Source organism: Sphaeramia orbicularis, unplaced genomic scaffold, assembly GCF_902148855.1.
Source record: "Sphaeramia orbicularis unplaced genomic scaffold, fSphaOr1.1, whole genome shotgun sequence".
Classification (NCBI taxonomy): Eukaryota; Metazoa; Chordata; class Actinopteri; order Kurtiformes; family Apogonidae; genus Sphaeramia; species Sphaeramia orbicularis.
In genome coordinates this window covers 1-26,744 of record NW_021941514.1, presented here as the reverse complement: position 1 = coordinate 26,744, position 26,744 = coordinate 1, and the positions used below count along the sequence as shown (strand labels likewise).

General features: G+C 42.3%; 1 protein-coding gene across 1 annotated transcript; it reads right to left on the bottom strand.

Moving 5' to 3' along the window:
- hpgd (15-hydroxyprostaglandin dehydrogenase) lies at window positions 1–25,592 on the bottom strand (the record flags this gene model as incomplete). Its single annotated transcript, XM_030129723.1, has 4 exons — window positions 1–433; window positions 10,681–10,844; window positions 19,339–19,415; window positions 25,472–25,592. Coding segments are annotated over 4 exons (486 nt in total), but the record flags the coding sequence as incomplete, so codon positions are not given.
- Window positions 25,593–26,744: the final 1,152 nt, after the last annotated feature.

Sequence of the window (26,744 nt, the reverse complement as noted above, 5' to 3'; positions counted from 1 at the left end):
TTTTTGTTTTTTTTTCATCAGCTGCATGTTTGACTCCTCCCCAAAGTGGTCAGTCACAGGTGGACTGGGCCTTGGGTTCAGGGTCAGGGTTCAGGGTCAGTCACAGGTGGACTGGGCCTTGGGTTCAGGGTCAGGGTTCAGGGTCAGTCACAGGTGGACTGTGACCCAGTTTCTATAGTAGTCTGTTGTGGTGGGTTGGGGTCCTGCGTGGGTCCTGGGGTCCTGGGTGGGCTCCAGGGTCCGGGGTCCGGGGTCCGGGGTCCAGGGGTCCAGGGTCCAGGGTCCAGGGTCCAGGGTCCAGGTCCAGGGTCAGGCAGAAAGCGGCTCGTAGCAGTGGAAGTGGATTCCTTTAGAACAGGTGATCTTCATGACCGCCCCCTGGTGACTGGAGTCTGTGATCAGCAGCATCATCCCCTCAGCGATCAGAGACGGACTGAAACACACAGGACTGAAACTGAGACTGAAACTGAGACTGAAACTGAAACTGAAACTGAGACTGAAACTGAGACTGAAACTGAGACTGAGACTGAAACTGAGACTGACACTGAGACTGAGACTGAAACTGAGACTGACACTGAGACTGAGACTGAAACTGAAACTGAGACTGAGACTGAAACTGAGACTGACACTGAAACTGAAACTGAGACTGACACTGAAACTGAAACTGACACTGAGACTGAAACTGAGACTGACACTGAGACTGAGACTGAAACTGAGACTGAAACTGAGACTGACACTGAGACTGAGACTGAAACTGAGACTGAAACTGAAACTGAGACTGAGACTGAAACTGAAACTGAGACTGACACTGAAACTGAGACTGACACTGAGACTGAAACTGAGACTGACACTGAAACTGAGACTGACACTGACACTGACACTGAAACTGAAACTGAAACTGAGACTGACACTGAGACTGAAACTGAGACTGAGACTGAGACTGACACTGAGACTGAGACTGAGACTGAGACTGAGACTGAGACTGAGACTGAGACTGAGACTGACACTGAGACTGAGACTGAGACTGAGACTGAGACTGAGACTGAAACTGAGACTGAGACTGAGACTGAGACTGAGACTGACACTGAGACTGAAACTGAGACTGAAACTGAGACTGACACTGAAACTGAGACTGAAACTGAGACTGAAACTGAAACTGAAACTGAGATTGAAACTGAGACTGAAACTGAGACTGAAACTGAAACTGAGACTGAAACTGAGACTGAGATTGAAACTGAGACTGAGACTGAGACTGAAACTGAGACTGAAACTGAGACTGAGACTGAAACTGAGACTGAGACTGACACTGAGACTGAAACTGAGACTGAAACTGAGACTGAGACTGAGACTGAGACTGAGACTGAGACTGAGACTGACACTGAGACTGAGACTGAGACTGAGACTGACACTGAGACTGAGACTGACACTGAGACTGAGACTGAGACTGAGACTGAGACTGAGACTGAGACTGAGACTGAGACTGAGACTGACACTGAGACTGAGACTGAGACTGAGACTGAGACTGAGACTGACACTGAAACTGAGACTGAGACTGACACTGAGACTGAGACTGAGACTGAGACTGACACTGAAAACTGAGACTGAAACTGAGACTGACACTGAGACTGAGACTGACACTGAGACTGAGACTGAGACTGAGACTGAGACTGAGACTGAGACTGAGACTGAGACTGAAACTGAGACTGAGACTGAGACTGAGACTGACACTGAGACTGAGACTGAGACTGAGACTGAGACTGAGACTGAGACTGAGACTGAGACTGAGACTGAGACTGAGACTGACACTGACACTGAGACTGACACTGAGACTGAGACTGAGACTGAGACTGAGACTGAGACTGAGACTGAGACTGAGACTGAGACTGACACTGACACTGAGACTGAGACTGAGACTGAGACTGAGACTGAGACTGAGACTGAGACTGAGACTGAGACTGAGACTGAGACTGAGACTGACACTGAGACTGACACTGAAACTGAGACTGAAACTGAAACTGAGACTGAAACTGAGACTGAGACTGAAACTGAGACTGAGACTGAGACTGAGACTGACACTGAGACTGACACTGAAACTGAGACTGACACTGAGACTGAAACTGAGACTGAAACTGAGACTGAAACAGACTGAGACTGACACTGAGACTGAAACTGACACTGAGACTGAAACTGAAACTGAGACTGACACTGAGACTGACACTGAAACTGAGACTGACACTGACACTGACACTGACACTGACACTGAGACTGACACTGAGACTGAAACTGAGACTGACACTGAAACTGAGACTGACACTGAGCTGAAACTGAGACTGAAACTGAGACTGAAACTGAGACTGAAACTGACTCTGAGACTGAGACTGAAACTGAGACTCAAACTGAGACTGAAACTGAGACTGAGACTGACACTGAGACTGAAACTGAGACTCAAACTGAAACTGGGACTCAAACTGTGACTCAAACTGAGACTGAAACTGAGACTCAAACTGACACTCAAACTGAAACTGAGACTCAAACTGTGACTCAAACTGAAACTGAAACTGAGACTGAAACTGACACTCAAACTGAAGCTGAAACTGAGACTGAAACTGAAATTGAGACTCAAACTGAGACTGAGACTCAAACTGAGACTGAAACTGACACTGAAACTGAGACTGACACTGAGACTGAAACTGAGACTCAAATTGACACTCAAACTGAAACTGAGACTCAAACTGTGACTCAAACTGAGACTGAAACTGAGACTGAAACAGACTCAAACTGAAACTGAGACTCAAACTGTGACTCAAACTGAGACTGAAACTGAGACTCAAACTGTGACTCAAACTGAGACTCAAACTGAAGCTGAAACTGAGACTGAAACTGAAATTGAGACTCCAACTGAGACTGAGACTGAAACTGAGACTCAAACTGAGACTCAAACTGAGACTCAAACTCAAACTGAGACTGAAACTGAGACTGAAACTGACTCTGAGACTGAAACTGAGACCGAGACTGACACTGAGACTGAAACTGAGACTGAAACTGAGACTGAAACTGAGACTTAAACTGAAATTGAGACTCAAACTGAGACTGAGACTGAAACTGAGACTCAAACTGAAACTGAGACTCAAACTGAGACTGAGACTGAAACTGAGACTCAAACTGAAACTGAGACTCAAACTGAGACTGAGACTGAAACTGAGACTGAAACTGAGACTCAAACTGAGACTCAAACTGAAATGGAGACTGAAACAGAGAGTCAAACTGAAACTGAGACTCAAACTGAGACTGAGACTGAAACTGAAACTGAGACTGAAACTGAGACTGAGACTCAAACTGAGACTGAAACTGAGACTGAAACTGACACTGAGACTGAAACTGACACTGAGACTGAAACTGAGACTGAAACTGAGACTGACACTGAGAATCAAACTGAGACTCAAACTGAAATGGAGACTGAAACAGAGAGTCAAACTGAAGCTGAAACTGAGACTGAAACTGAAATTGAGTCTCAAACTGAGACTGAGACTGAAACTGAGACTGAAACTGAGACTGAAACTGACACTGAAACTGAGACTGACACTGAGACTGAAACTGAGACTCAAATTGACACTCAAACTGAAACTGAGACTCAAACTGTGACTCAAACTGAGACTGAAACTGAGACTGAAACTGAGACTCAAACTGAAACTGAGACTCAAACTGTGACTCAAACTGACACTCAAACTGAAGCTGAAACTGAGACTGAAACTGAAATTGAGACGCAAACTGAGACTGAGACTCAAACTGAGACTGAAACTGAGACTCAAACTGAGACTGAGACTCAAACTGAGACTGAAACTGAGACTGAGACTGAAACTGAGACTGACACTGAGACTGAAACTGACACTGAGACTGAGACTCAAACTGAGACTGAGACTCAAACTGACACTCAAACTGAAACTGAGACTCAAACTGTGACTCAAACTGAGACTGAAACTGAGACTCAAACTGTGACTCAAACTGAGACTCAAACTGAAGCTGAAACTGAGACTGAAACTGAAATTGAGACTCCAACTGAGACTGAGACTGAGACTGAAACTGAGACTCAAACTGAGACTCAAACTCAAACTGAGACTGAAACTGAGACTGAGACTGAAACTGAGACTGAAACTGACTCTGAGACTGAAACTGAGACTGAGACTGACACTGAGACTGAAACTGAGACTCAAACTGAGACTGAGACTCAAATTGACACTCAAACTGAAACTGAGACTCAAACTGTGACTCAAACTGAGACTGAAACTGAGACTGAAACTGAGACTCAAACTGAAGCTGAAACTGAGACTTAAACTGAAATTGAGACTCAAACTGAGACTGAGACTGAAACTGAGACTCAAACTGAAACTGAGACTCAAACTGAGACTGAGACTGAAACTGAGACTCAAACTGAAACTGAGACTCAAACTGAGACTGAGACTGAAACTGAGACTGAAACTGAGACTGAAACTGAGACTCAAACTGAAGCTGAAACTGAGACTTAAACTGAAATTGAGACTCAAACTGAGACTGAGACTGAAACTGAGACTCAAACTGAAACTGAGACTCAAACTGAGACTGAGACTGAAACTGAGACTCAAACTGAAACTGAGACTCAAACTGAGACTGAGACTGAAACTGAGACTGAAACTGAGACTGAAACTGAGACTGAAACTGAGACTCAAACTGAAACGGAGACTGAAACAGAGAGTCAAACTGAAACTGAGACTCAAACTGAGACTGAGACTGAGACTGAAACTGAAACTGAGACTGAAACTGAGACTGAGACTCAAACTGAGACTGAGACTGAAACTGAGACTGACACTGAGACTGAAACTGACACTGAGACTGAAACTGAGACTGAGACTGACACTGAGACTCAAACTGAGACTCAAACTGAGACTCAAACTGAAGCTGAAACTGAGACTGAAACTGAAATTGAGACTCAAACTGAGACTGAGATTCAAACTGAGACTGAAACTGAGACTGAAACTGACACTGACACTGACACTGAAACTGAAACTGAGACTGACACTGAGACTGAAACTGAGACTCAAATTGACACTCAAACTGAAACTGAGACTCAAACTGTGACTCAAACTGAGACTGAAACTGAGACTGAGACTGAAACTGAGACTCAAACTGAAACTGAGACTCAAACTGTGACTCAAACTGAGGCTGAAACTGAGACTGAGACTCAAACTGTGACTCAAACTGAGACTCAAACTGAAACTGAAACTGAGACTGAAATTGAGACTGAGACTCAAACTGAGACTCAAACTGAAGCTGAAACTGAGACTGAAACTGAAATTGAGACTCAAACTGAGACTGAAACTGAGACTGAAACTGACACTGAGACTGAAACTGAGACTGACACTGAGACTGAAACTGAGACTCAAACTGAGACTGAAACTGAGACTCAAATTGACACTCAAACTGAAACTGAGACTCAAACTGTGACTCAAACTGAGACTGAAACTGAGACTGAAACTGAGACTGAGGCTCAAACTGAGACTCAAACTGAAACTGAGACTGAAACTGAGACTCAAACTGAAACTGAGACTGAAACTGAGACTGAAACTGAGACTCAAACTGAAACTGAGACTCAAACTGAGACTGAAACTGAGACTCAAACTGAATCTGAGACTGAAACTGAGACTCAAACTGAAACTGAGACTCAAACTGAGACTGAAACTGAGACTCAAACTGAAACTGAGACTCAAACTGAGACTCAAACTGAGACTGAGACTCAAACTGAAACTGAGACTGAAACTGAGACTCAAACTGAAACTAGACTCAAACTGAAACTGAGACTCAAACTGTGACTCGAACTGAGACTGAGACTGAAACTGAGACTGAAACTGAAGCGTCCTTGTCCATCACAGCAGTTCTTCTGTCATGTGACCTGTTCTACTTTCACAGTTTGGATTTTTCACCTGTTATTTGACACCATTAAATGGTGGATCCATTTAAGACAAGATCTCCAGTTCACGGAACCCTTAACCTGTGACCCTGAACCCTTAACCTCTGACCCCTGAACCCTTGACCTCTGACCCCAAACCCTTAACCTCTGACCCTGAACCTTTAACCTCTGACCCTGAACCCTTGACCTCTGACCCCGAACCCTTAACCTCTGACCCCGAACCCTTAACCTCTGACCCCGAACCCTTAACCTCTGACCCCGTACCCTTAACCTCTGACCCCGAACCCTTAACCTCTGACCCCGTACCCTTAACCTCTGACCCCGAACCCTTAACCTCTGACCCCGAACCCTTAACCTCTGACCCCGAACCCTTAACATCTGACCTCGAACCCTTAACCTCTGACCCGAACCCTTAACCTCTGACCCCTGAACCTTAACCTCTGACCCTGAACCCTTAACCTCTGACCCCTGAACCCTTAACCTCTGACCCTGAACCCTTAACCTCTGACCCCTGAACCCTTAACCTCTGACCTACCTAACCTCTGACCCCTACCTTAACCTCTGACCCTTAACCCTTAACCTCTGACCCCTGAACCCTTAACCTCTGACCCCAAACCCTTAACCTCTGACCCCTTACCCTAACCCTGTGAAAATATAGTTTGTAAATGGAAACATTTTCATGTAATTTAACTTTTTACACTAAAACACAGAGGAACGATCTGTATTTATCATTAATTTAATTATTTTACTTTTGTTTCAGTTTAAAGATATTCAATGAATTAAACCAGTTCTGTTTCTGTTTCTTGTAAATAAGTCAAATGCATGTTTTCCAGAACAAAATACAACCTCTGGTAAAACTGATGGACTCCCCAGTCTGGGAGGACGTTCATTCAGTTTAACTTTGTAGAAACAAAGCAGATCACAGACATGAGACTAAAGTCGTTTCAAATGGAAACTTTCTGGCAAAAGAAACACTGAAAGAAATCCAGAAGAACAGATGTGGTAGCCAGTTCCAGTTCCTGTTGTAGACCGAACAGGAGGAAGAACTGGTGGAATGATAAAACCCACACCATCATTGAAGGCAGCTCCAGTGCTCGTCTGCTCCAGCTCTGTGTTTTCAGACAGCTGTGTCAGAGCCGTGGACTGCAGCAGCCCCACACAGACCTTCAGCCGTCTGCCGTGGACTGCAGCAGCCCCACACAGACCTTCAGCCGTCTGCCGTGGACTGCAGCAGCCCCACACAGACCTTCAGCCGTCTGCCGTGGACTGCAGCAGCCCCACACAGACCTTCAGCCGTCTGCCGTGGACTGCAGCAGCCCCACACAGACCTTCAGCCGTCTGCCGTGGACTGCAGCAGCCCCACACAGACCTTCAGCCGTCTGCCATGGACTGCAGCAGCCCCACACAGACCTTCAGCCGTCTGCCATGGACTGCAGCAGCCCCACACAGACCTTCAGCCGTCTGCCGTGGACTGCAGCAGCCCCACACAGACCTTCAGCCGTCTGCCGTGGACTGCAGCAGTCCCACACAGACCTTCGGCCGTCTGCCTCCAGCCTTCTCCGGCTGCTTTTCCCAGATCCGCTGTGCAGGTCGGTGCCTCGGCGTGGACCGTTTTCTTCAACTTCCACCACAGCTTTTCAGTTGGAGTGAGATCTGGACCGTGTGCAGGCCATGACATGGACCTGATGAGTCTGTCTTCAGGGAATGTTGTCACAGTTTTTGCTCGATGGCAGATGCATAATCATCCTGAAAATGATGTCCTCATCCCCAAACGCCCTTTCAACTGATGGGATCAGAAAAGTGTCCAGAATGTCAGCGTCCACTTGGGCCTTTATTGCAGATGTGATGTCATCCATGTCCCCAGCGCCTTCAGCGGACGTGCAGCCCCAGATGGTCCATGACTGTGGACACCTGCAGGTTTCCACTCGTCTTCATAAATGTCACTGGAACCAAACAGCAGTTCCACCTGTCCAGAGCAGAGCTGTGGTTCATCTGACCTCCACCCACTGTCCACTAACCCTAACCCTGCTTTGCCTTAGCCCAGGGGTGTTCAACCTGTGGCTCCTGGGCCACAGGTGGGTCTTCAGCCTCTCTCTGTGGCTCCCTGTGGTTTCGTCAAAAACCAAAGGAACGTGTTGAAATGAACTGAATGAATCCATATTCTTCTACCTTTGTTGCAGACCTAAATCTATGCTGACATTGTCCATCTACAAAAATGTGCACACACGTTGGTTGAGAGAATGACAAAATCTTTTAAGGTGTATATCAATGCAATTTTTTTTTTTTTAAGACATGTTTCGTTTTCATTTGTTCATCGTTTGTCTGTTTCAAAGTGAGCCTACTAACATGAAAATGAAGGTTTTTCTCCATTTATACAATGTTACATTAAAAACAGTACAAAATCTGGCATGTTTTCTTTCTTCTAGTCGTATCACCTCAGAAATGCACCAAACTTTGCATTATTTCAGTGGAAAAGCAGAGTTAAATCCCAGACTAATCCTAAAGGGCTCCTGCAGAACAGCCTCCTCACAGTAGATGAGTTTAGATCTTTTGTTTCGTGGCTCCAGACACATTTCTTTCTTCTTTTCCACGTCCACAATGTCTGTTCAGATTGTACGTTTACGGACCCCCGCCTCAGCCCGCTGTAACCTGCTGTTTTCTGTGTCGCTGTTCATGACGGCTTCGCTTTCCTCTTTGTGAAGCCCATTTCCTTTCGGCGGTTTCTTCCAGTTGACTCACAGACGTTGACTCCAGTTTCCTCTCATTTGTTTTGCTGTTCATCTTCTGTTTTCCACACGTGGCTCTGACGTTTGTGTCTGACACTTGGATGTCTTCCCTGCTCTACCGGTGCACTTCCCTTTAACCCCCCCCCCCCCCATGTTGTTTGTACTGGCTCCAGAGTTTACACAGCTGACTGTCAACAACCAACTGCGTGATGAACATGATGACTGACCTTCTCTCAGAACGTTGATGGTCCTGTCCTTAGTTTCAGTGGACATGTCATGTTGGAGCCACGGCTCATGTCAGTCCACTTGGTTCAACAGCCGTCCCAGGTCTGCTCCCTCCTGTTGAACTGCAGACGGACCTGCACATCCCATCTGATGGAGCGGTCGTTTTGAGAATGGACATTTACAGGAGAGTCCATCAGTTCTTCCTCCTGTTCGGTCTACAACAGGAACTGGAACTGACTACCACATCTGTTCTTCTGGATTTCTTTCAGTGTTTCTTTTGCCAGAAAGTTTCCATTTGAAACGACTTCAGTTTAGTCTCATGTCTGTGATCGGCTTTGTTTCTACAAAGTTAAACTGAAGGAACGTCCTCCCAGACTGGGGAGTCCATCAGTTTTACCAGAGGTCGGACATGTGTCATCAGTGAACAGAAGACATGTGAGCAGCTCGGATACAGAAGAATGTCACAATGACTTTGGTCCCAACACCGGGCCTTGTGGAACGCCACATTTCCTTGTCCTATTGTTGTGGGTTCATAGTGTACATTTGACACCTGAGCTCACTTCCTGTTTCTACGGGTGGTCATTTCTGGTGGTACTCACAGTAGAACCCCCAGTGGGTTCTAGTGGTACTCACAGTAGAACCCCCAGTGGGTTCTAGTGGTACTCACGGTAGAACCCCCAGTGGGTTCTAGTGATACTCACAGTAGAACCCCCAGTGGGTTCTAGTGGTACTCACGGTAGAACCCCCAGTGGGTTCTAGTGGTACTTACGGCAGAACCCCCAGTGGGTTCTAGTGGTACTCACAGTAGAACCCCCAGTGGGTTCTAGTGGTACTTACGGCAGAACCCCCAGTGGGTTCTAGTGGTACTCACGGTAGAACCCCCAGTGGGTTCTAGTGGTACTTACGGCAGAACCCCCAGTGGGTTCTAGTGGTACTCACAGTAGAACCCCCAGTGGGTTCTAGTGGTACTTACGGCAGAACCCCCAGTGGGTTCTAGTGGTACTCACAGTAGAACCCCCAGTGGGTTCTAGTGGTACTTACGGCAGAACCCCCAGTGGGTTCTAGTGGTACTCAAGGCAGAACCCCCAGTGGGTTCTAGTGGTACTCACGATAGAACCCCCAGTGGGTTCTAGTGGTACTTACGGCAGAACCCCCAGTGGGTTCTAGTGGTACTCACAGTAGAACCCCCAGTGGGTTCTAGTGGTACTCACGGTAGAACCCCCAGTGGGTTCTAGTGATACTCACGGTAGAACCCCCAGTGGGTTCTAGTGGTACTCACGGTAGAACCCCCAGTGGGTTCTAGTGGTACTTACGGCAGAACCCCAGTGGGTTCTAGTGGTACTCACAGTATAACCCCCAGTGGGTTCTAGTGGTACTTACGGCAGAACCCCCAGTGGGTTCTAGTGGTACTCACAGTAGAACCCCCAGTGGGTTCTAGTGGTACTTACGGCAGAACCCCCAGTGGGTTCTAGTGGTACTCAAGGTAGAACCCCCAGTGGGTTCTAGTGGTACTCACGGTAGAACCCCCAGTGGGTTCTAGTGGTACTTACGGCAGAACCCCCAGTGGGTTCTAGTGGTACTCATAGTAGAACCCCCAGTGGGTTCTAGTGGTACTCACGGTAGAACCCCCAGTGGGTTCTAGTGATACTCACGGTAGAACCCCCAGTGGGTTCTAGTGGTACTCACGGTAGAACCCCCAGTGGGTTCTAGTGGTACTTACGGTAGAACCCCCAGTGGGTTCTAGTGGTACTCACAGTAGAACCCCCAGTGGGTTCTAGTGGTACTTACGGCAGAACCCCCAGTCGGTTCATGCTGCACTGTAACTCCTCCTTGTACTTGACGAACTTGCCCATGTTGTCTTCACGTTCCACTGACAGCAGAAGGGGCGTGTCCACGTAGGCCGGACACAGGACGTTGATGCGGACGCCGTAGTTGGCCTTCGCCGACGCGTCCTGTGGACGCAAAGAGACACAGCAGAGTTGTGAGCGGAGGCGTTTGGACACGACCGGACAGGATCATGAACGCTCCGGTGTCCCGTCCAGAACGGCCGTTCTGAGAACAAGTGTGTGTTTATGTGTCGCTGTTGGTCTGGGAACTGTGTGACCATAGCAGCTCCATATGGTGTCGGTTCTGGGGGGGGTTTCTTTGTTTTTCCCCTATGTGTCGGTTCTCTTTATTTTTCCTATGTGTCGGTTCTCTTTATTTTTCCTATGTGTCGGTTCTCTTTTTTTTTCCTATGTGTCGGTTCTCTTTATTTTTCCTATGTGTCGGTTCTCTTTTTTTTTCCTATGTGTCGGTTCTCTTTATTTTTCCTATGTGTCAGTTCTCTTTTTTTTATGTGTCGGTTCTCTTTTTTTTATGTGTCGGTTCTCTTTTTTTTTTCTATGTGTCGGTTCTCTTTTTTTTATGTGTCGGTTCTCTTTTTTTTTCTATGTGTCGGTTCTCTTTTTTTTCTGTGTGTCGGTTCTCTTTTTTTTTCTATGTGTCGGTTCTCTTTTTTTTATGTGTCGGTTCTCTTTTTTTTTCTATGTGTCGGTTCTCTTTTTTTTCTGTGTGTCGGTTCTCTTTTTTTTTCTGTGTCGGTTCTCTTTTTTTTTCTGTGTCAGTTCTCTTTTTTTTCTATGTGTCGGTTCTCTTTTTTTTCTGTGTGTTGGTTCTCTTTTTTTATTTTTTTTTTCCACGTGTCAGTTCTCTTTCATTTCTTTTTTTCCACGTGTCAGTTCTCTTCGTTTATTTCTTTTTTTCCACATGTGTCAGTTCTCTTTGTCTTTTTTTCCACGTGTCAGTTCTCATTCATGTCTTTTTTCCACGTGTGTCAGTTCTCTGTCATGTCTTTTTATTCACGTGTCAGTTCTCTTCTTTTATTTCTTTTTTTTTCACGTGTCAGTTCTCTTTTTTATTTCTTTTTTCCACATATCAGTTCTCTTTCATGTCTTTTTTTCCATGTGTCAGTTCTCTTTCATGTCTTTTTTTCACGTGTCAGTTCTCTTCTTTTATTTCTTTTTTTTTCACGTGTCAGTTCTCTTTTTTATTTCTTTTTTACACATATCAGTTCTCTTTCATGTCTTTTTTTCCATGTGTCAGTTCTCTTTCATGTCTTTTTTTCACGTGTCAGTTCTCTTCTTTTATTTCTTTTTTTCACGTCAGTTCTCTTTCATGTCTTTTTTTTCACATGTGTCAGTTCTCATTCACCTCTTTTTTTCCACGTGTGTCAGTTCTCTTTCATGTCTTTTTTTTCCACGTGTCAGTTCTCATTCATGTCTTTTTTTCACGTGTCAGTTCTCTTTCATGTCTTTTTTTCACGTGTCAGTTCTCTTTCATGTCTTTTTTTCCACATGTGTCAGTTCTCATTCATGTCTTTTTTCCACGTGTCAGTTCTCATTCATGTCTTTTTTCCACGTGTCAGTTCTCTTTGATTTCTTTTTTCCACATGTGTCAGTTCTCTTTTATTTCTTTTTTCCATATGTGTCACTTCTCATTCATGTCTTTTTTCCACGTGTCAGTTCTCTTTCATGTCTTTTTTCCACGTGTCAGTTCTCTTTCATGTCTTTTTTCCACATGTGTCAGTTCTCTTTCATGTCTTTTTTCCACATGTGTCAGTTCTCTTTCATGTCTTTTTTTCCCACGTGTGTCAGTTCTCTTTCATGTCTTTTTTCCACGTGTCAGTTCTCATTCATGTCTTTTTTCCACATGTGTCAGTTCTCTTTCATGTCTTTTTTTCCACATGTGTCAGTTCTCTTTCATGTCTTTTTTCCACGTGTCAGTTCTCTTTTATTTCTTTTTTCCACATGTGTCAGTTCTCATTCATGTCTTTTTTCCACGTGTCAGTTCTCTTTCACCTCTTTTTTTCCACGTGTGTCAGTTCTCTTTCATGTCTTTTTTTTCCACGTGTCAGTTCTCATTCATGTCTTTTTTTCACGTGTCAGTTCTCTTTCATGTCTTTTTTTCACGTGTCAGTTCTCTTTCATGTCTTTTTTTCCACATGTGTCAGTTCTCATTCATGTCTTTTTTCCACGTGTCAGTTCTCATTCATGTCTTTTTTCCACGTGTCAGTTCTCTTTGATTTCTTTTTTCCACATGTGTCAGTTCTCTTTGATTTCTTTTTTCCATATGTGTCACTTCTCATTCATGTCTTTTTTCCACGTGTCAGTTCTCTTTCATGTCTTTTTTCCACGTGTCAGTTCTCTTTCATGTCTTTTTTCCACATGTGTCAGTTCTCTTTCATGTCTTTTTTCCACATGTGTCAGTTCTCTTTCATGTCTTTTTTCCCACGTGTGTCAGTTCTCTTTCATGTCTTTTTTTCCACGTGTCAGTTCTCATTCATGTCTTTTTTCCACATGTGTCAGTTCTCTTTCATGTCTTTTTTTCCACATGTGTCAGTTCTCTTTCATGTCTTTTTTCCACGTGTCAGTTCTCTTTTATTTCTTTTTTCCACATGTGTCAGTTCTCATTCATGTCTTTTTTCCACGTGTCAGTTCTCTTTCATGTCTTTTTTTCCACATGTGTCAGTTCTCTTTCATGTCTTTTTTCCACGTGTCAGTTCTCTTTGATTTCTTTTTTCCACATGTGTCAGTTCTCATTCATGTCTTTTTTCCACATGTGTCAGTTCTCTTTTATTTCTTTTTTCCATATGTGTCAGTTCTCTTTCATGTCTTTTTTCCACGTGTCAGTTCTCTTTCATGTCTTTTTTTCCCACGTGTCAGTTCTCTTTCATGTCTTTTTTCCACATGTGTCAGTTCTCATTCATGTCTTTTTCCCACGTGTCAGTTCTCTTTCATGTCTTTTTTCCACATGTGTCAGTTCTCTTTCATGTCTTTTTTTCCCACGTGTGTCAGTTCTCTTTCATGTCTTTTTTTCCATATGTGTCAGTTCTCATTCATGTCTTTTTTCCACATGTGTCAGTTCTCATTCATGTCTTTTTTCCACATGTGTCAGTTCTCTTTTATTTCTTTTTTCCATATGTGTCAGTTCTCATTCATGTCTTTTTTCCATATGTGTCAGTTCTCTTTCATGTCTTTTTTCCATATGTGTCAGTTCTCTTTCATGTCTTTTTTCCACGTGTCAGTTCTCTTTCATGTCTTTTTTCCATATGTGTCAGTTCTCTTTCATGTCTTTTTTCCACATGTGTCAGTTCTCTTTCATGTCTTTTTTCCCACATGTGTCAGTTCTCTTTCATGTCTTTTTTCCACATGTGTCAGTTCTCTTTCATGTCTTTTTTTCCACGTGTCAGTTCTCTTTCATGTCTTTTTTTCACGTGTCAGTTCTCTTCTTTTATTTCTTTTTTTCATGTCAGTTCTCTTTCATGTCTTTTTTTCACATGTGTCAGTTCTCATTCACCTCTTTTTTTCCACATGTGTCAGTTCTCTTTCATGTCTTTTTTTTCCACGTGTCAGTTCTCATTCATGTCTTTTTTTCACGTGTCAGTTCTCTTTCATGTCTTTTTTTCCACGTGTCAGTTCTAATTCATGTCTTTTTTTCCACGTGTCAGTTCTCTTTCATGTCTTTTTTTCCACATGCGTCAGTTCTCTTTCATGTCTTTTTTCCACGTGTCAGTTCTCTTTGATTTCTTTTTTCCACATGTGTCAGTTCTCTTTTATTTCTTTTTTCCATATGTGTCAGTTCTCATTCATGTCTTTTTTCCACGTGTCAGTTCTCTTTCATGTCTTTTTTTCCACGTGTCAGTTCTCATTCATGTCTTTTTTCCACGTGTCAGTTCTCTTTCATGTCTTTTTTCCATATGTGTCAGTTCTCTTTCATGTCTTTTTTCCACATGTGTCAGTTCTCTTTCATGTCTTTTTTCCACATGTGTCAGTTCTCTTTCATGTCTTTTTTCCACATGTGTCAGTTCTCTTTCATGTCTTTTTTTCCCACGTGTGTCAGTTCTCTTTCATGTCTTTTTTTCCACGTGTCAGTTCTCATTCATGTCTTTTTTCCACGTGTCAGTTCTCTTTCATGTCTTTTTTCCCACATGTGTCAGTTCTTTCATGTCTTTTTTCCCACATGTGTCAGTTCTCTTTCATGTCTTTTTTCCACGTGTCAGTTCTCTTTGATTTCTTTTTTCCACATGTGTCAGTTCTCATTCATGTCTTTTTTCCACGTGTCAGTTCTCATTCATGTCTTTTTTCCATATGTGTCAGTTCTCTTTCATGTCTTTTTTCCATATGTGTCCGTTCTCATTCATGTCTTTTTTCCACGTGTCAGTTCTCTTTCATGTCTTTTTTTCCACATGTGTCAGTTCTCTTTCATGTGTTTTTTCCACGTGTCAGTTCTCTTTTATTTCTTTTTTCCACATGTGTCAGTTCTCATTCATGTCTTTTTTCCACGTGTCAGTTCTCATTCATGTCTTTTTTCCACATGTGTCAGTTCTCTTTCATGTCTTTTTTTCCATATGTGTCAGTTCTCATTCATGTCTTTTTTCCACGTGTCAGTTCTCTTTCATGTCTTTTTTCCACATGTGTCAGTTCTCTTTCATGTCTTTTTTTCCACACGTGTCAGTTCTCTTTCATGTCTTTTTTTCCACACGTGTCAGTTCTCATTCATGTCTTTTTTTCCATGTGTCAGTTCTCTTTCATGTCTTTTTTTCCACATGTGTCAGTTCTCTTTCATGTCTTTTTTCCACGTGTCAGTTCTCATTCATGTCTTTCTTTCCACGTGTCAGTTCTCATTCATGTCTTTTTTTCCACATGTCAGTTCTCATTCATGTCTTTCTTTCCACGTGTCAGTTCTCATTCATGTCTTTTTTTCCATATGTGTCAGTTCTCATTCATGTCTTTTTTCCACGTGTCAGTTCTCTTTCATGTCTTTTTTTCATATGTCAGTTCTCTTTCATGTCTTTTTTTCCACACGTGTCAGTTCTCTTTCATGTCTTTTTTTCCACACGTGTCAGTTCTCATTCATGTCTTTTTTTCCACATGTGTCAGTTCTCTTTTATTTCTTTTTTCCACATGTGTCAGTTCTCTTTCATGTCTTTTTTTCCATATGTGTCAGTTCTCTGTCATGTCTTTTTTTCCACGTGTCAGTTCTCTTTCATGTCTTTTTTTCCACGTGTCAGTTCTCTTTCATGTCTTTTTTTCCACGTGTCAGTTCTCTTTCGTGTCTTTTTTTCCACGTGTCAGTTCTCATTCATGCCTTTTTTATCACATGTGTCAGTTCTCTTTCATGTCTTTTTTTCCACATGTGTCAGTTCTCTTTCATGTCTTTTTTCCACATGTGTCAGTTCTCATTCATGTCTTTTTTCCACATGTGTCAGTTCTCTTTCATGTCTTTTTTTCCCACGTGTCAGTTCTCTTTCATGTCTTTTTTTATCACATGTGTCAGTTCTCTGTCATGTCTTTTTTCCACATGTGTCAGTTCTCTTTCATGTCTTTTTTCATCACATGTGTCAGTTCTCTTTTATTTCTTTTTTCCACATGTGTCAGTTCTCATTCATGTCTTTTTTCCACGTGTCAGTTCTCTTTCATGTCTTTTTTTCCACATGTGTCAGTTCTCTTTCATGTGTTTTTTCCACGTGTCAGTTCTCTTTTATTTCTTTTTTCCACACGTGTCAGTTCTCTTTCATGTCTTTTTTCCACATGTGTCAGTTCTCTTTCATGTCTTTTTTTCCATATGTGTCAGTTCTCATTCATGTCTTTTTTCCACGTGTCAGTTCTCTTTCATGTCTTTTTTTCATATGTGTCAGTTCTCTTTCATGTCTTTTTTTCCACACGTGTCAGTTCTCTTTCATGTCTTTTTTTCCACACGTGTCAGTTCTCATTCATGTCTTTTTTCCATGTGTCAGTTCTCTTTCATGTCTTTTTTTCCACGTGTCAGTTCTCTTTCATGTCTTTTTTCCACGTGTCAGTTCTCATTCATGTCTTTCTTTCCACGTGTCAGTTCTCATTCATGTCTTTTTTTCCACATGTCAGTTCTCATTCATGTCTTTCTTTCCACGTGTCAGTTCTCTTTCATGTCTTTTTTTCCACGTGTCAGTTCTCTTTCGTGTCTTTTTTTCCACGTGTCAGTTCTCATTCATGCCTTTTTTATCACATGTGTCAGTTCTCTTTCATGTCTTTTTTTCCACATGTGTCAGTTCTCTTTCATGTCTTTTTTCCACATGTGTCAGTTCTCTTTCATGTCTTTTTTTCCCACGTGTCAGTTCTCTTTCATGTCTTTTTTTATCACATGTGTCAGTTCTCTTTCATGTCTTTTTTTCCACATGTGTCAGTTCTCTGTCATGTCTTTTTTCCCACGTGTCAGTTCTCTGTCATGTCTTTTTTCCCACGTGTCAGTTCTCTTTCATGTCTTTTTTCCACGTGTCAGTTCTCTTTCATGTCTTTTTTCCATATGTGTCAGTTCTCTTTCATGTCTTTTTTCCACGTGTCAGTTCTCATTCATGTCTTTTTTCCACATGTGTCAGTTCTCTTTCATGTCTTTTTTTCCATATGTGTCAGTTCTCATTCATGTCTTTTTTCCACGTGTCAGTTCTCTTTCATGTGTTTTTTCCCACGTGTCAGTTCTCTTTCATGTCTTTTTTCCACGTGTCAGTTCTCTTTGATTTCTTTTTTCCACATGTGTCAGTTCTCTTTCATGTCTTTTTTCATCACATGTGTCAGTTCTCTTTTATTTCTTTTTTCCACATGTGTCAGTTCTCTTTCATGTCTTTTTTTCCACATGTGTCAGTTCTCTTTCATGTCTTTTTTCCATATGTGTCAGTTCTCTTTCATGTCTTTTTTTCCACATGTGTCAGTTCTCTTTTATTTCTTTTTTCCACGTGTCAGTTCTCATTCATGTCTTTTTTCCACGTGTCAGTTCTCTTTCATGTCTTTTTTCCATATGTGTCAGTTCTCATTCATGTCTTTTTTCCACGTGTCAGTTCTCATTCATGTCTTTTTTCCACATGTGTCAGTTGTCTTTCATGTCTTTTTTCCATATGTGTCAGTTCTCTTTCATGTCTTTTTTTCCATATGTGTCAGTTCTCTTTCATGTCTTTTTTTCCACATGTGTCAGTTCTCTTTCATGTCTTTTTTCATCACATGTGTCAGTTCTCTTTTATTTCTTTTTTCCACACGTGTCAGTTCTCTTTCATGTGTTTTTTTCCACATGTGTCAGTTCTCTTTTATTTCTTTTTTCCACATGTGTCAGTTCTCTTTCATGTCTTTTTTTCCACATGTGTCAGTTCTCTTTCATGTCTTTTTTATCACATGTGTCAGTTCTCTTTCATGTCTTTTTTCCACATGTGTCAGTTCTCTTTCATGTCTTTTTTCCACATGTGTCAGTTCTCTTTTATTTCTTTTTTCCACGTGTCAGTTCTCATTCATGTCTTTTTTCCACGTGTCAGTTCTCTTTCATGTCTTTTTTCCATATGTGTCAGTTCTCATACATGTCTTTTTTCCACGTGTCAGTTCTCATTCATGTCTTTTTTCCACATGTGTCAGTTGTCTTTCATGTCTTTTTTCCATATGTGTCAGTTCTCTTTCATGTCTTTTTTTCCATATGTGTCAGTTCTCTTTCATGTCTTTTTTTCCACATGTGTCAGTTCTCTTTCATGTCTTTTTTCATCACATGTGTCAGTTCTCTTTCATGTCTTTTTTCCATATGTGTCAGTTCTCTTTCATGTCTTTTTTATCACATGTGTCAGTTCTCTTTCATGTCTTTTTTTCCACATGTGTCAGTTCTCTTTCATGTCTTTTTTCATCACATGTGTCAGTTCTCTTTTATTTCTTTTTTCCACACGTGTCAGTTCTCTTTCATGTGTTTTTTTCCACATGTGTCAGTTCTTTTTTATTTCTTTTTTCCACATGTGTCAGTTCTCTTTCATGTCTTTTTTTCCACATGTGTCAGTTCTCTTTCATGTCTTTTTTATCACATGTGTCAGTTCTCTTTCATGTCTTTTTTCCACATGTGTCAGTTCTCTTTCATGTCTTTTTTATCACATGTGTCAGTTCTCTTTTATTTCTTTTTTCCACATGTGTCAGTTCTCTTTTATTTCTTTTTTCCACATGTGTCAGTTCTCTTTCATGTTTTCTTTCCACATGTGTCAGTTCTCTTTTATTTCTTTTTTCCACATGTGTCAGTTCTCTTTTATTTCTTTTTTCCACATGTGTCAGTTCTCTTTCATGTCTTTTTTTCCACATGTGTCAGTTCTCTTTCATGTCTTTTTTCCATATGTGTCAGTTCTCTTTCATGTCTTTTTTTCCACATGTGTCAGTTCTCTTATATTTCTTTTTTCCACATGTGTCAGTTCTCTTTCATGTTTTCTTTCCACATGTGTCAGTTCTCTTTTATTTCTTTTTTCCACATGTGTCAGTTCTCTTTTATTTCTTTTTTCCACACGTGCCAGTTCTCTTTCATTTCTTTTTTCCACATGTGTCAGTTCTCTTTCATGTTTTCTTTCCACATGTGTCAGTTCTCTTTTACTTCTTTTTTTCACATGTGTCAGTTCTGGTGGATTTTGTTGGTGCCACTCACTGCTAGCGCCCTGGAGAAGCCGATGACTCCGTGTTTGGTGGCCGTGTAGACGGGCTGATACGGTGAGTTGACGAAGGCTGGAGGACGGAACAGAACAGAACAGGAGATGGAACCAGTGTCAGCTGCACACAGGACATTTATGCACAATGACTGCAACAGTTCAGACAGGACAGGACGATCAGCCTGGTCTGCGTTTACGTCTGGGTCCAGTGTTTCCATCCTGGTGAATACTGAACCCTGTCTCACTCATCCATAAATGTCAATCAGTCTGTGTTTCCCTTGAATCCAGGTGTTTGTGTTCGAACAGGCTCCGGCATCAAAAACAAGAAGGACTAATGTCCGAACAGAGTTGGATATTATGGGATAGATATCAGTGCATTGGTTTATTTCGTTTAATTCTTCTCTTTTTTTCTGAAATGACCCACAGATGGTTTGGACTGAATTTAGATCAACACTGATATTTGTTTTTTTTCTCCCTGACTCTAATTTTCCCTTTTCTTCTGTAAACGTCTGTGATATTTGTCCTGTTCTGACTGTGAACACTACTGTTCTTCTGTAAACGTCTGTGATATTTGTCCTGTTCTGACTGTAAACACTACTGTTCTTCTGTAAACGTCTGTGATATTTGTCCTGTTCTGACTGTGAACACTACTGTTCTTCTGTAAACGTCTGTGATATTTGTCCTGTTCTGACTGTGAACACTACTGTTCTTCTGTAAACGTCTGTGATATTTGTCCTGTTCTGACTGTGAACACTACTGTTCTTCTGTAAACGTCTGTGATATTTGTCCTGTTCTGACTGTGAACACTACTGTTCTTCTGTAAACGTCTGTGATATTTGTCCTGTTCTGACTGTAATCACTACTGTTCTTCTGTAAACGTCTGTGATATTTGTCCTGTTCTGACTGTGAACACTACTGTTCTTCTGTAAACGTCTGTGATATTTGTCCTGTTCTGACTGTGAACACTACTGTTCTTCTGTAAACGTCTGTGATATTTGTCCTGTTCTGACTGTGAACACTACTGTTCTTCTGTAAACGTCTGTGATATTTGTCCTGTTCTGACTGTAAACACTACTGTTCTTCTGTAAACGTCTGTGATATTTGTCCTGTTCTGACTGTAAAGACTTCTGTTCTTCTGTAAACGTCTGTGATATTTGTCCTGTTCTGACTGTGAACACTACTGTTCTTCTGTAAACGTCTGTGATATTTGTCCTGTTCTGACTGTGAACACTACTGTTCTTCTGTAAACGTCTGTGATATTTGTCCTGTTCTGACTGTGAACACTACTGTTCTTCTGTAAACGTCTGTGATATTTGTCCTGTTCTGACTGTGAACACTACTGTTCTTCTGTAAACGTCTGTGATATTTGTCCTGTTCTGACTGTAAACACTACTGTTCTTCTGTAAACGTCTGTGATATTTGTCCTGTTCTGACTGTGAACACTACTGTTCTTCTGTAAACGTCTGTGATATTTGTCCTGTTCTGACTGTGAACACTACTGTTCTTCTGTAAACGTCTGTGATATTTGTCCTGTTCTGACTGTGAACACTACTGTTCTTCTGTAAACGTCTGTGATATTTGTCCTGTTCTGACTGTAAACACTACTGTTCTTCTGTAAACGTCTGTGATATTTGTCCTGTTCTGACTGTAAACACTACTGTTCTTCTTTAAACGTCTGTGATATTTGTCCTGTTCTGACTGTGAACACTACTGTTCTTCTGTAAACGTCTGTGATATTTGTCCTGTTCTGACTGTGAACACTACTGTTCTTCTGTAAACGTCTGTGATATTTGTCCTGTTCTGACTGTGAACACTACTGTTCTTCTGTAAACGTCTGTGATATTTGTCCTGTTCTGACTGTAAACACTACTGTTCTTCTGTAAACGTCTGTGATATTTGTCCTGTTCTGACTGTGAACACTACTGTTCTTCTGTAAACGTCTGTGATATTTGTCCTGTTCTGACTGTAAACACTACTGTTCTTCTGTAAACGTCTGTGATATTTGTCCTGTTCTGACTGTGAACACTACTGTTCTTCTGTAAACGTCTGTGATATTTGTCCTGTTCTGACTGTAAACACTACTGTTCTTCTGTAAACGTCTGTGATATTTGTCCTGTTCTGACTGTAAACACTACTGTTCTTCTGTAAACGTCTGTGATATTTGTCCTGTTCTGACTGTGAACACTACTGTTCTTCTGTAAACGTCTGTGATATTTGTCCTGTTCTGACTGTAAACACTACTGTTCTTCTGTAAACGTCTGTGATATTTGTCCTGTTCTGACTGTAAACACTACTGTTCTTCTGTAAACGTCTGTGATATTTGTCCTGTTCTGACTGTGAACACTACTGTTCTTCTGTAAACGTCTGTGATATTTGTCCTGTTCTGACTGTAAACACTACTGTTCTTCTGTAAACGTCTGTGATATTTGTCCTGTTCTGACTGTGAACACTACTGTTCTTCTGTAAACGTCTGTGATATTTGTCCTGTTCTGACTGTGAACACTACTGTTCTTCTGTAAACGTCTGTGATATTTGTCCTGTTCTGACTGTGAACACTACTGTTCTTCTGTAAACGTCTGTGATATTTGTCCTGTTCTGACTGTAAACACTACTGTTCTTCTGTAAACGTCTGTGATATTTGTCCTGTTCTGACTGTGAACACTACTGTTCTTCCTCGTGGATCCATCTGCTGTCTTCACATCTGACTCAGGAACAAACATCTACTATTCAATTTCAAAGCTTCATGTGTCTTTTTTCTCGACCTTCTCTTCAGATGTTTCCAGCTCCAGTCCTCACTTGCTTTTCTTGAATCTTTTCGTCCGTCTTATCTTGGATCCTTCGGTCTGTCTGTGCTCATGCGTTTGAATCACTTCCCTCAGACTGCTGATAAGACCCCCCCCCCCGTCATAACAAACCCACACTGGTCCAAACATGGTCCAGAGTCTGTGTGTGTTGTTGTGATGGTCTACCGACCACAGGGCGGGGCTTTGTCTGTTTGAAGTCCACACCAGGATTTGGACGGAAGTTAGCGCCAAAAATCCATGTGTTGAACTTTGGCCGATATCTGAGCTGTACTTTGACCTAATATCAGCAAAAACTGATCAGCTCCACCAGAGAATATGGACGATCATTAGGTCACGGTTTGATACCAAACTGCTGCGTGGGATTTTGAGAAGGCCCGAGTGACGGTTTGGATGGGTTCGGTTTGGATTGGTTCGGTTTGGATTGGTTCGGATTGGTTCATTTGGATTGTTATGTAAAGAAACAGACACTTGTGATGGAGTACATTTCAAAGTAGTTCACTGTGAGGGAAGTGATTCAGGTGCGTTAGCACGGAAAGGCTAACAGATGAGAGGAAAGGAGGCTAGGATGGAAAGGCTAACAGATGAGAGGAAAGGAGGCTAGGATGGAAAGGCTAACAGATGAGAGGAACGGAGGCTCGGACGGGGGTTGGACACATCTGAAGAAAAATTAGAGATGAAACTCATACGCAGCTTCAAGGAAACATTGCTGTTTCTGAACTGCATGGACATAAATCTGTGGACACGTCAGGTCTCCATCTGTCAGGTGTCCTGTTCAGGAGGATCGGACACACAACCATCTCTATCAATAATCAATAGAATATCTATCCCATAATAGAAAGTATGAGGGGCGTTCATTAAAGGTGTCCCCTGACCCACCTCTGACAGACGTGGACAGAATGAAGTGTTTGCACAGATGTTGGGCACCAGCTGAACTGGTGGTGCCGCTGTTTTCCAGCGTCACCTCCATAAGTTTCCTTCATTTGATCGTAGGTCTGTCTGAGCGTACCACCCCTCAAACATGAACCCAGACCAGCGCTGGGTCCTGGACCGCTTCCATAGTCACATCTCACCCTGATCTAATACCAGTACAAAGGGAGCAGTGGGAGTTCAGTTCTACACATGATCCAGTGACCTACACAGGAGCACACGTACACAGGTGGAACATCTGACACACCAGAACCCTGAGGGGTCCGCAGGAATCTGTTAGAACACAAACACCTGGATCCAACAGGTCCACAGACTGGGGTCCATCTGGGGTCCATCTGAGGACCACTGAGGTAATGAGGCCAACGAACGGTCTGAAAATGGAGACGACTGGATGTGGTCCACGGAACCGAAGGACTGAGACTGAGGAGTGTGTGTGTGCAGACGAGTACAGGCCTGAACATGTGTGTGTGTGCAGACGAGTACAGGCCTGAACATGTGTGTGTGTGCAGACGAGTACAGGAGCGACTGGATTTAAAGGAATGTGGGTGATATGGAGGGACACAGCCTGAAAAACACACACACACACACAAAACACACACAAAACACACACACATTCTGGACCATGTTTGGACACGTCTGGGTTTGTTATGACAGAGGAAGAGAGTCTAATCAGCAGGAAGATAAGAGGAGGAGAAGCATGTGTCTGAGTGTACAACACAAACACACACAGCAACACACTGTTCTGTTCTGTTCTATTCTATTCTGTTCTGTTCTGTTCTATTCTGTTCTGTTCTATTCTATTCTGTTCTATTCTGTTCTGTTCTGTTCTATTCTATTCTATTCTATTCTATTCTATTCTATTCTGTTCTGTTCTGTTCTGTTCTGTTCTATTCTATTCTATTCTGTTCTGTTCTGTTCTGTTCTATTCTATTCTGTTCTGTTCTGTTCTGTTCTATTCTGTTCTATTGTGTTCTGTTCTATTCTATTCTATTCTGTTCTGTTCTGTTCTGTTCTATTCTATTCTGTTCTGTTCTATTCTGTTCTGTTCTGTTCTGTTCTATTCTGTTCTGTTCTGTTCTGTTCTGTTCTGTTCTATTCTATTCTGTTCTGTTCTATTCTGTTCTATTCTGTTCTGTTCTGTTCTATTCTATTCTGTTCTGTTCTGTTCTATTCTGTTCTGTTCTGTTCTATTCTGTTCTATTGTGTTCTGTTCTATTCTATTCTATTCTGTTCTGTTCTGTTCTGTTCTATTCTATTCTGTTCTGTTCTATTCTGTTCTGTTCTGTTCTGTTCTGTTCTATTCTGTTCTGTTCTGTTCTGTTCTATTCTATTCTGTTCTGTTCTATTCTGTTCTATTCTGTTCTGTTCTGTTCTGTTCTATTCTATTCTGTTCTGTTCTGTTCTATTCTGTTCTGTTCTGTTCTATTCTGTTCTATTGTGTTCTGTTCTATTCTATTCTATTCTATTCTGTTCTGTTCTGTTCTGTTCTATTCTATTCTGTTCTGTTCTGTTCTGTTCTGTTCTATTCTGTTCTGTTCTGTTCTGTTCTGTTCTGTTCTATTCTGTTCTGTTCTGTTCTGTTCTATTCTATTCTGTTCTGTTCTATTCTGTTCTATTCTGTTCTGTTCTGTTCTGTTCTGTTCTATTCTATTCTATTCTGTTCTGTTCTATTCTGTTCTGTTCTGTTCTATTCTATCTGTCGTGGCAGAAGAAAATGAACCCCATTCTTCTAAGATGTTGTTGTTCACATGAGACAAAACCAAAAACTGCCCCCCCCCCCCCCCCCCCCCAATGCCCCAGTGCAGAGTGACAGACGCTGCTTCAGCTGTGTGTGCAGCTGTAGAACCAGTCTGTGCCGGTTTAGCATGTTTCAGGGTTCAGCATGTTTCAGGGTTTGTCCTCAGGACAGAAGCTGAAGCGGCCCATGGGAAAACACTTGTGTTTGTACGAGGGGCTGGATGGGACCGGATTCACAACTAGCATTCACACACACATGAGAAAACACACACACACACACATGTGAAAATGCACACACACACACGTGTGAAATGCACACACACACACGTGTGAAATGCACACACACACACGTGTGAAATGCACACACACATGTGAAATGCACCCACACACACGTGAAAATGGACATACAAAAATGTGAAAATGCACACACACATGTGAAATGAACACACACGTGAAATGCACACACACACATGTGAAATACTTTCTCAAACATATTTTTCACTTGAACAGAACGGCAGAGAAGAGGACAACAGATACCGCCCCCCCAAACTATGTAATATATTCCATCTGTGTGTGTGTGTGTGTACATGTGTGTGTATGTGTGTGTGTCTGTGTGTGCGTGTGTGTGTTGGTGTGTGCGTGTCTGTGTGTGTGTGTGCGTTACCTGCCATCGATGACACGTTGATAATGACTCCTCCCTCTTTTCCGTATTCATGGCTCATGTGTTCCAGTCCCAGATAAGTGCCTTTAATGACGGAGGTCTGAGGAGACAGGGGGACCAGTTCAGACCAGTACAGACCAGACCAGCACAGACCAGGTCAGACCAGTACAGACCAGACCAGTACAGACCAGGTCAGACCAGTACACACCAGGTCAGACCAGTACAGACCAGACCAGGTCAGACCAGACCAGTACAGACCAGGTCAAACCAGACCAGTACAGACCAGTACAGACCAGACCAGGTCAGACCAGACCAGTACAGACCAGGTCAGACCAGTACAGACCAGACCAGACCAGTACAGACCAGGTCAGACCAGTACAGACCAGACCAGACCAGTACAGACCAGGTCAGACCAGACCAGTACAGACCAGGTCAGACCAGTACAGACCAGACCAGTACAGACCAGGTCAGACCAGTACAGACCAGACCAGACCAGTACAGACCACTACAGACCAGACCAGACCAGTTCAGACCAGTACAGACCAGACCAGACCAGTACAGACCACTACAGACCAGACCAGTTCAGACCAGTACAGACCAGACCAGTTCAGACCAGTACAGACCAGACCAGTACAGACCACTACAGACCAGACCAGACCAGTTCAGACCAGTACAGACCAGACCAGACCAGACCAGTACAGACCAGACCAGACTAGTTCAGACCAGTACAGGTCAGACCAGACCTGTTCAGACCAGTACAGACCAGACCAGTACAGACCAGACCAGACCAGTACAGACTAGACCAGTACAGTGTTGTTTCAGTGTTGCTTTAGTTTCAGTGTTGTTCCAGTATTGTGTTGTGTCAGTGTTGTTCCAGTGTTGTTTCAGTGTGTTTTAGTTTCAGTGTTGTTTCAGTGTCATTTTAGTTTCAGTGTTGTTTCAGTGTTGTTTTAGTTTCAGTGTTGTTTCAGTGTTATTTCAGTGTTGTTTTAGTTTCAGTGTTGTTTCAGTGTTGTTTCAGAGTGTTTTAGTTTCAGTGTTGTTTCAGTGTTGTTTTAGTTTCAGTGTTGTTTCAGTGTTATTTCAGTGTTGTTTTAGTTTCCGTGTTGTTTCGGTGTTGTTTTAGTTTCAGTGTTGTTTCAGTGTTGTTTTAGTTTCAGTGCTATTTTAGTGTTGTTTTAGTTTCAGTGTTGTTTCAATGTTGTTTTAGTTTCAGTGTAATTTCAGTGTTATTTCAGTGTTGTTTTAGTTTCAGTGTTGTTTCAGTGTTGTTTTT